Below are 10751 nucleotides of genomic sequence, written 5' to 3' on the forward strand. Positions count from 1 at the left end.
TTAGGGTACAGGGCTTCGTTTTATTTCCCGACAATTTATATTCTGATTTTATACATGTCTCAACTCAGCAGAGAAAATAAAATAAAATACAAAGCACATTCATCTAAACCAAAAGAACATTTTTAAACCAATAAAGATGCACACATACACATCAAATACACTGTGTGTGTGTGTGTGTGTGTGTGTGTGTGTGTGTATACACTAACAGTCCGCCAGTTAGGCTATTAACAACTGCAAGAGTGGATGTCACACCTGTCATTTTCCATCAGCCGATGTGTGTTTCTGAATATGTCAAGGTGAGATTTGGTGACAAGAAAAGTTCCCATGAAGCTTCCTGGTTTTATTGTGTTGAGTGTGTCCGTGAACATCCGTTTGTCCGTCACCATGTCCATGTGTCCGTTCGTTAATCAGTGTGAGTGTCCATCAGTGCCTCTGTCTCCACGTCTCAGTCTCTTGTCTTCAGTTGGACTTGGACCAGATCTTCCCACTGCCACGCAGCCTGAGTGGGAAAAGAAAACCACACAGCATGAAATACTGTAATTTACATGTTTACTTTGCACTTGTGCTACTAAACCAGCATATTACTAATGCAACATTGGTGAAACAGTGTCTTTGGGTTAAAATATCTAATGTCTCTAATTTTTTTTTTTTTTTTTTGAAATTTATCTCAGTGGATTTTCTATTTCTGCAAATTAAAAAGAATATTTTGGCAAAGAAGCTATTTCTAATAATAACCGCTGCACTATCAGTCCCACCCTTTAAAAAGCTTTTTAAAGAAATGGTGTCAAAACTCATTTTTAATTTGAGGATTGAGGTTAAGCTATCATTAATTTGGATTTCAAAACATGAAGTGGATCTACATTTGAATGAAGTGCAGCGCTGAGTGATGAAAATTACAGGGCTCTATGCTTCATCAAAATGTGACAGGCAGCCAGAAAATAATCACTGCTTTCTGTTCGGCAGCAAAAACAAACGGCAGACGAGCTAAGCATCTCGTCTGATCACTGGAGGGGGAGGAATGGGACATTTTTTTTCAGAAAGAGAGCATGTGGGGCGTTTGTATATCCAGTGACATTTTGCAATCCAGGACAGATGTGAAATTAGCCATCGGTAATTGGGCCGGATGGAAGCAGAACAGGAAGAGAGTCCCTGATAGCAGGGTTAGAATACTGCTGCAAAACACTTATGTGCATGTGATAATAAAGCTACTTCATGCAGACACACGCTCGCACACAGACAAACCACTTACACCGGCAGCTGGCTTTTGATGTTATTGAAAAAACAGAACATAGTGGTTCAGTATTGAATTAACTTTGCTCTCTACAAGAACATTGGACTGATGGCTTAATTTAGTGTTTGAAGTAGAGTCTTTAAAACTTGGTAAATTCATATTTATAAAACACCTTTCAAAAATACAGTAACAAAGTGTTTTACAAAACAAAAGGAGAGAAGCAGCAATAAAATAAACTTAATGGAAAAAACCACATGCAGCCTTGTTGTTCCAATTTTGTGACGTGCAGGAATAAATAGCATTTCTTGCTGTAAAAAACCCCACCTCAGCTTGATTTAACAGGGCACCAACAATTCTGAACTACATGGCCAAACATGATTAATGTTTTCAATTTTTGGACTGTTTAGCTATGCTTTATGAATGCAATTTCTATGCAAACTCTTGGTGGTTGCTTTTGTTAGCCATACCATCCAGAGAACTTTGTTCCAGAGAACATTCATAGAGACAATATCTGTCTGCCTCCCTGTGTGCAGCTCCACACAGTCAATATAAAAAAGGTGATGTCACAGTACTCACCCTTTCACCTTTGAACTTTTTTTGCCTGGTTGTCGTGGTTCCTGAGAGGAGGCGGGGTCTCGTGGCTCTGCAGGCTGGTCTGCGTCCTGGTTGGAGGCGGCTCCAGCAGGGGCGGGGCCTGACGACGGCGAGGCGGCGCTGGCCTTTAACGTTTTCTGTAGGTTTGAGACCTGAGGTAAAAGTTAAGACCGATTAAAAATGAAAAATGAAGGAGGATTGAGCAAATTAAAAGGACAGGTTCACTATCTTTCATGTCTGTCGTAAAACAATAGTCAGGCTTGAGGGTAAATTCATGTTTATACTTTAAAGTTAGACGTATGAACAGGCTGCTGTATGAGTGTACCCTCAAACAAGATGCAAAAAAGGAAATATGCAGTTAGGAGGAAACTAAAAGACCACCAGTAGCTGGAAGCATAAAAACAGAGATGCTGAAGAGTCACATTTACTGGATTTTCTGGGGGGATAGAGTGAAAGAACGGTAGACTGAAGAGATGAGGGACCAACCTCTGTTTCCACTTGGACTTTGACCTTTAACTGGCTCTCTCTGTATTGGTTTGCCCTCGAGACCTGCTCCTCAATACCGCACAGCACTGCTTCACACCCTGTGCACCTGAGAGAGGAGAAAGGAATGGAGGGAGGTAGAAAGCCGATTGTAAGTTAGAAAAAACAATAAATAATAATCTAAAGCGTGTGCACAGACACACAGAGGTGATACTGACCACTCCTGCAGTGTGTTGACTATGTTTGGGAGCTCGTTGGGGCCGAGGTCACGACCCACGCTGCAGTCTACCTCCACCTGCTGGTTCCTCTGGTCCAGTTTGCCCTGGATGATGTCACAGTACACGGCGTCGATCAGCAGGTCCTCCAGCTCCCGCACATTCTTCAGCTCCAGCTGCTGCAAGAGCAGCGAGTATGGCAGGCACTGAAGGAAAAAAGACATTACATATTCTCTTCTTTTTTCTGACCAAAGTATACAGGCAGATCATTTGATTCCACTTTTAACGGTTTAATGGAAAATGACAAAATGTTAGCGACATTGCCTACTGTCATTAAATGTCACTGCCAGGGGAAGATGAAAGTAAGGTTTTGAATTGAACAATCCTCCCCAGGGCAATTAGAGAGTTCAAGCCTACATGTGGGGAAAGCAGTGACATATTAAGGAGAAAATCACGACAGGAGTGAAAGGAGCAATGGTCGTAGAAAGTTAGATTAAGTACCAAAAAAAAAGGACAGAGCTGGTGAGAATAATGAATTAATTATTTATCAGGAGCAGAGAAAGAAAAGGGCATAAGGAGAGCAGTATGGTTGGAAGGTGCGAATGAGAGATGCCTTAATAAAAGAACATTAAATACTTTGTAATGCACATAGAGACAGAGCGCGTTGTGTCATACTCTGAAAACCACGCCCACTGGAGGGGAAAACAATCGGCACCAAAAATATGCCACAAAGGTGTGAAGCTACCGAAAAACATTCAATTTAAGCAAGTGAAAGGATTATTTTAGCATCCTTTGTCTACCAGAAAGGACAAGATAGAGGTTAGTAAGCTTATGTTAGCTATTTATTAGCAAGCTAAGGCATTTGCAAACATAATACTGCATAGCTTTCAGATCTTTTCACATTCCACTATAAGACAAGTTGCATACTGTCAGAATGTTTAAGCCTACCTTACAGAAATATAGTAAGCCTAAAACTGACTATTGGCTACTTGACTTTGTAATAAAATGCTTGCTGCACACGCAAAGTTGGCCAGAACGTTAGATTAGCGTCAGAATGCCACAGTCTTTCCATTCTTCCTGCCGATTCCTCACATCTGTATCCACGTTTGTCTTCCTAAAGGCTCAGTTCTTCTGTTCGGCAGCTTAAAAAAAGTTAGTTATGGGTTCGTTACCCTGTTGATAGTGCGTCCTACCACACAGCAGCTAATAGGCATTTTTCTGTTTGCTAGCAGACAGGAGGCATGGGGACTGATAAATTGTTTTCCCCTCCGGTGGGGGTGGGACTTAAATGCGCTGCGTCTCTATGGAGGGAGGTAAGAAGTCTGAAATGACATGAGCAGTAGTGGCTGTGCTGGAAACCCTTTCTTGAGAAACTTGAGACTGAAAGGCTTGTCTGTTTTTGTAACTCTAATTTAGCAGATATAAAAAACAGCCACTAGCTCAAAATCACAGCCAACCTCAAATTAACTTTTTGAAAAATGTGGATTATGTGCTATATTTAAAAGCTAAATTGTTAACACCTTTTTAGACAAATACAACATTACACAGTTTTCACTTTTCTGTGAAAACTGCAAAGAAAACATAATTAACCAGTACCTTGAGGTTGGATGCCAGGCTGATGATGGACAGATGGCGGAGTTTGTTCCTCTGTGCGGGGGTCAACTCTGGAAGAGAGGCTGCTCTCTCTGGAGCAGCAGACAAGAACATGAAATAAAAAAAGAGACATAACAGGGAAAATATACCAGAGCAGTGTGCAAGTGTCACTTTGCTGAGGGGTCAAACAGTCGCACATAAGGGAGGCACTACTTATTACTTTGAAGTGTATGTTACACAGGGCAGTGCAGGTGAGTGTGGAGCTCTTTAAGCAGCCAGAGAACAGAGTCAGGAGGAAGTCGGTCTCCAGCGACTGTGTCTCCTGCTGCCATGCTCCCCTGGTGACAGGACTCACACCCTCTGAGACAGCAGTTTTGACAGCTCCTCTAAGGGCTCCACTGCACAGCTCAATGAAAGTAAATGTGCTCCCTGTCGGCGTGACTCGAAAGGCAAGGGAACAATAAAGTAGGCTACATTCTTTTTCCAGGCTATTGGTTGATGTTCGGCATAAAATTAGACATCATTAACATTCCACTTCTTGTTGTAGCTTCCCGACACATTATACAGACGGCAAATTTAGTCACAAAAGTTAAAGTTAGTTTATTGTCCATTTGTGCCAGCACTGCAGCAACACAGCCAATCATCAGCCAATCAGAACACTTAACAAAAAGTAGCCCAAAACAGCTAAAAGCCCTGCAGTAATTTTGTCTGTAAATAACCTGCCTGCAGTGTGTCAGGTGAGGGTGTTTTTGTGTGTCAGGGTACCTGCCTTGCAGCAAACAAATACAGCTCATAATAAAAGAGTTGCAGGACGCCCTATTATTTATTTACACTGTGCTGCCACTGCAATACCTTTGTAGTCGCAGTATGTTCCATAGGCAAAGAGGTTGAGGAGCTGGTACATTGGTGCATGAGGGCCATTCTCCATCTGTGGTGTAGAGGGAAGATGAGGGGAAAGAAAAAATGAAGTGGCAGAAAACAGAATGAGGCTCTCCACATAAAAACTGTGCAAATGCCTTTGCACATCTCTGAGGAGAGGTCTTGCTGAGAGAGTAAGACTAATGGCATGTCTACACCAGGGCGAAAGCGAAAATATTTGCGTTGCACCATTCAGGTGAGTTTGATCGCGGGATCATATTTGGATCATTTGTGTTTAATCGCGTTACTCGGCTAATCACATTACCCGCCGGTGTTGAGCTGTAGGCACCAACAAAGTTACTTTCCGTCATCAATTTTGGCCAAAATAATAAGAAATATTATAAATAGCCAATGTTACCAGCTCAACTAAAGATCAGTGATAGAATAAGTTGTGAAAATGAATGTGGGAGATTTTTGACTTTAAAAATCCTTTGACTAGATTATTGCAGTAAACAAACTGACTGGACCTGCTATGAGCCAAAAAGGTCACGAAAAACATATTGAAGCAGAAAAGCACTGAGGGAAACTGAGAGGTAACGCTTTGTGTTGAAGCAATGTTGTCTGTACGCATTCTTTAGCAGTGCCGCTTTGTCTTCCCTTTTACCTGAATAAAACCTTGGTATGGTCCTTTGGAAAATAAAAACAAATGTAATTTGACAGTGTTCAGTACATAAAAAGGGACACAAATCTCCATCCTTTCCAGGGCTTTGCTTAAAGAATGGAACAATGGTGCAGCAGCATAATCCTACTCTACTGTAACAGCAGCATTTCACTTCCAAAATAGGGTGTTAACTGCGTATTCTCATGCAAGTTTAACGTACAACATACGTAATATGTTGGTAATGTACTTTCATGTAATGTAATTCATAGCAGCATCCCGCTCAGGAACTTTATAGATGTGTTGATTGGGAGGTGAGTCATGACTTTGATTACATCATTGGTGCACAAATGTATGCACATTTCCACATGCATAGATGATAAATGTACAACGTGGTTAGGAAATACACTTTGTGTTGATGCTGCACTAACAATGTGGTAACATGCATCACTGACCCCTCTGAATGTGGGTTAGTTACATTAACACCTGTGAGATTAACTGTATAGTTGTGATTAAGATGGATTTGTTTTATGTCAGGCTTGAGAAGGTCCCCAAAGACACAAAGGGTGAGGAAGATGAAGTGTGAGAGAGTGTGTTTACCTCTCTGACATTAGGCAGCTCCAGGATGTCAGAGAAGACGTAGAGGCCTGGGGTCTCCAGCAGAGAGCTGACAGCCTGGGCCAGTGCTGGGCCTGACAGAGACAGGAGCTGCTCCACCTCCATCTGAAGTCAGGGCACACAGGAGACAAAGAGGTTAGCAGGTTAGACGGAAGAACTACAGAGAGAATAAAAGCAGCAGAGTTGTATAGAAATGACACAGATAAAAATCATGGAAATATCCTCTCTGTTACCGCCTTGGCTCTGCCATCTGAAAAATGGCATTGAGGGACACCATGTCACAATCTTCCATAAACACTAAACAATCGCAAAGCTCTATCAATGAACTCTGGGACTCCATAGGATGAAGGTGTCTTTGTCATGCCCCCTTAAATAGCTCAGCCACTTGTGGCCTGTTAAAAGGATATAGAATTGAATGAACAATACTCCCTTTTCATTTAACATCTATCAGCCAAGTACACTTGATCAAAGCACTTAACCCTCAAATTACCTAGAGAGCTACTCACATAGTGAATGAGTAGATGCACCAGGTAGCACCAATGCGGGCATTGGCAACAAGTGTAATGAATGCAAAATAGAGCATGTATATTCATCAAAACCCATTCCCTGCATAGAGACATGATGCAAATGCACTTTGTGCTGAGGACAGCACCAGAATAATTAAATAAGCAGTAAGAGGAATCGGTCTGTCTCGAGCAGAAATTTTGTGTCCAGAAAGTGAATCCCAAAAAAAAAGAGACCATTCTTGATTCTGTACTTTGGCCTGACTCTGGCTTTGTAATTCACAAGATTTACAGTAAAAATGATCCAAATCTTTAAAAAAAAATTGCAGAGACAGAATGTTAGTCTGATTCCCTGTGTGTGTTCCTTCCAATTTAAAAAATAACTTAACTGACAAATATCTCAACGTGAAGAGCTGTCCTGTTGACTTTGATGGGATATTTTAAGATATCTTAGCCTAATCCCAGCAGACATATCTTGGGACATAAAAGAAGCTAGGTCTTACAGATACATGATAAAATATTGCAATTGCATCACACTGTTATTACCTGAGGCCATTCCCTAAAATTAATGCAACAAATAGTCTGGACTACGAACTGCTGAGCTAAGACTAGTCTGACTGGTTCTTATTCATTGCAGTCAGTGCCGAGTGTGCTGATGTTTTGTATCATCCTAAATCGGATACATTTAGATGCCCACGCACATCTTCCATATGTTGTCCCACTGGACCAACATCAAAGAGGACTACAGAGCACGTTCTCAGGAAATCTGAACAGATGAGCGGGCATGTGTTGCAGCCAAACAAATTAACCTACACCGTTTCAGAAACAGTAAAGCATTTAATTTTGGGAATTTTTAAAAGTCAAATCAGGCTGGAAGAGATCCATCTGTGTATTTCTATTGAATTTTAAAGGAGGCCAGAACTGGCTGCATATCAATGAGAGATGGCTAGAGGAATAAGTCGACCTGCAATATGCAGGATGTGGCTGTTTAGATACCGAGTATCTGGTGACCCCTGAGAACTACAAAACTAATTCCAAGGATCCCAAAGCGCAAAGGGACGCAGACTTACTCATTGTAATAAATTGTTTTGCCATTCAGTAACGACCTTAGATATCGACAACATTGTTGTTGCTCTACACCCTTCTCAATTCATTTTGCCATCAATGATTAATTGTGTATGGTGCCAACATAATGTGAACAAAAATCATTTGTATAGCAAATATTTCTCTTTGTACCTTCCATTTTTATTTTTTATGGTGCAACTGGCACCCCATTTAAAACATTCAGCATTTGTTTTGCTATTATTATTGCTTAATTGTTATTTGTGCAGTTGCAATGATATTTAGATTCAAAATAAAGTTAGAGAATCAAACAGAGTAAAACATTTAATAGAATAGTAAAAAGGTACAAAGCTACCAGAGGGAAAACAATTTAAAATTGGATTTGGTAGGTGTAAGCTTCCCCTGTTGCACAGTATAGCGTACCCCAAACTCACTAAAGCAGCAATCCCTTCAGTAGACTCTCAGCTCTAATAAGAAGTGGTTTATCTATTTTTCCCCATTATCCTCTTCACCAAAATGGACCCTAAATGGCTCTGAAGATCACTGTAAACCATTTCTAAGATTTTAGTTTTTATGAAATGATGCGCAACTTGGTGAATTATGTTAATGCTGAATTAAGAAGTGTCTCAATAGATGATGAGCAAGTCAACTTAAGATGGTCAGATTGATACCTAATACAATTTTAACTCAAATTATCTCCATAGAGGGGGAAAACCCTGATTCAACCCCCTTCACAACCAGAATTATGCAGTGGATCAATCTTTATAAACGCCCGCCGTACAGCCAAACTTTGTTCATACCTAAAAAACATTATTCAAATTCTAGTGAGGTTTGCAAACTTATATATATATATATATATATATATATATATAAAAACACCAAAATATGCTGCTCTGAACTCTGGGGAAATGAGTGGGAAATGATGCACAACACACAGTGATGTTGATAGTTCTTAGATGTAGTCCCCAGGACCCACAGGTGGTCATTTTAGTGGGGCCCAGAGAAATTCTAGAATATTCCCAGTGGATGGAATGATGCAGTCACAAAAACAAGGGAGTCGTAAATTTGAATATTTCACTCAGTGTGAACCCCATGTAGCTTCAAAGAAGAGTTGAAACAAGCTGATGCAGAATACACAGCACATTGTACTGAGGAACAGTCTGGGATAAGATTACTTTAATAACATTGAAGCTACTTAAGGGGAAACAAAAATGGTAAATTGTATGTTAAGGGGTTAACTGCATGTGGGGACTGTACGTGTATAGGAGCAGGAGCAAAGGTAAAGCTCCTGGGAAATGTCCTTAGAGTGTAAGTCACTGTTTCTTATTTATTTGTATATGTTTGAGAGAATAAATGTCTATCACAATAATATGAGTTCAGAGAATATATTATTATGTGATATAAGTGTTGGAAATGGGCATATATTAGGGGGGATTAGCAATTATATTCATAATTAATTAATCTATCTATCAATTGTCTTCTCAATTATTTAATAAAATAGATCGTCAGTTAGAAAAGTGTGAAAATGCCATTACAATTTCGTCTTCAATTTGCTTGTTAGAGCAATCAACAGTCATCAAAAAATGTTTGTCATTTTAGCTTTATACATTATTTAAACTATAAATTGATCAACTAAATAGTTGGTTAACTTATCTGCTGATCGACTGTAATCATTTCACCACATTACACAATAAGATGATATACAAACAACGTAAGCTTACTCTTTTTGACTGAATCAAAGTTTCAAGTCAAGTTAACTTAGCTACATTGCTGAGCAACTGGTCCTCTACTTTTTTGCACCTCTGTTTGAAACCACTGTTGTTAAGCATTTTAGCGTTCTATCAGGACTACATTCATTATGCCCAGAGAGGGTAAAACAATCTTTAAAACACAGCTTCAGAAGTAAAAACTCATGGAAAGCTCCCTTTTTTGAAAGTTATGTTTCCCTTAACCGCCGAATCGGAGCTACGGCCACTCTTACCCTACAGTGTGACTTCAACAGCCAGACTCCCAGCCCGTCTTAAATCTAGCTTAGCTGCACCGCTAAATCACCCGGTTAACATTTAAAGCTAATGGCCTTAACGTTACCTGTCAACAGGAATTTATGCAAATAACAGATGAAATGCGCAACGTTCAAACCTCTGCTTTTAGACTAAGAATTATCATTAAGCTGTGTTTTAGCTATTATTAGAGCTCAATGTGTCATGCTAGCTCGGTTGCTAACCAACTGCAAGGCTTCACTTATCCGTTGACGCTAGGCCTCAGTTCATTTTAAGCTTTTCTAGTGATTTAAATCCTACCACTACACTGCATAAATAACCGGGAAATGGAATACGCACGTAAATGTTTCCGAAAAGTGTTAAAATAAGGCTGTGTATTCAAATGTACCTTGTTGTGTTGGTTTCTAGCAGACAGCCTGTCGATTGTTCAGTTCCGCTGTCAGCACACGTACAACAACAAAGCAACGTAAGCGCTGATTGGACGGTAAAGTGGAGTGGGCGGGAGAAGTGCAGCCGTCGATCAACATCTGTGTCAGAGAGAACAGCGCCATCTAGCGGTAATCTTATTTACGACACCTGGAATATTGTTCAGCAGTGGTTTACAAACTAGTGCCAAAATCAATCTGAGGGGGTCACTCACAACACGATTAAAAGTAGAGCATGTCTTCTGTCTTGTCTTTAATTATTGTCTTTTCCTTTTTATTTTCTAGTAATTCTTCAGATTAAACAACCTAAGAGGGCAAAGTCACTCTTTGGTTGAACTTGCACAACTCATGTCCACGTGTGAAAAGGGATCACAAGTAGACTTCACAGACTTCTAGACATCACAAGCAAAAAACGGTGGGAGCCACTGTTTTTAAGTATAGTAGGGGGATGCAGTTACATAAATGACCAGACTTCAACTAGTTAACTTGTCAGATAGGCTGTGTAAAAGTG

General features: G+C 40.2%; 1 protein-coding gene across 1 annotated transcript; it reads right to left on the reverse strand.

Moving 5' to 3' along the window:
* On the reverse strand, positions 1-10290 carry cops7a (COP9 constitutive photomorphogenic homolog subunit 7A). The gene is made up of 8 exons (XM_078252580.1): positions 10204-10290; positions 6233-6355; positions 4969-5044; positions 4120-4208; positions 2527-2729; positions 2312-2417; positions 1808-1977; positions 1-499 (listed from the first exon to the last, which is right to left on the reverse strand). Exons 2-8 carry the CDS (start codon positions 6353-6355, stop codon positions 460-462), a joined length of 807 nt encoding a protein of 268 aa, XP_078108706.1. The 5' UTR covers positions 10204-10290; the 3' UTR covers positions 1-459.
* Positions 10291-10751: the final 461 nt, after the last annotated feature.

The sequence above is a fragment of the Sander vitreus genome, chromosome 6, assembly GCF_031162955.1.
Source record: "Sander vitreus isolate 19-12246 chromosome 6, sanVit1, whole genome shotgun sequence".
NCBI lineage: Eukaryota > Metazoa > Chordata > Actinopteri > Perciformes > Percidae > Sander > Sander vitreus.

Bases quoted from the DNA above. Each gene is read 5' to 3' on its own strand.
- cops7a (XM_078252580.1), bottom strand. From the start codon at position 6,355: ATGGAGGTGGAGCAGCTCCTGTCTCTGTCAGGCCCAGCACTGGCCCAG. The intron at 4,209-4,968 runs GTATTGCAGTGG...CTGCTGCTCCAG, and splicing joins AACATACTGCGACTACAAAG to AGAGAGCAGCCTCTCTTCCA. The intron at 1,978-2,311 runs GTTGGTCCCTCA...CTTTTACCTCAG, and splicing joins AAGTCCAAGTGGAAACAGAG to GTCTCAAACCTACAGAAAAC.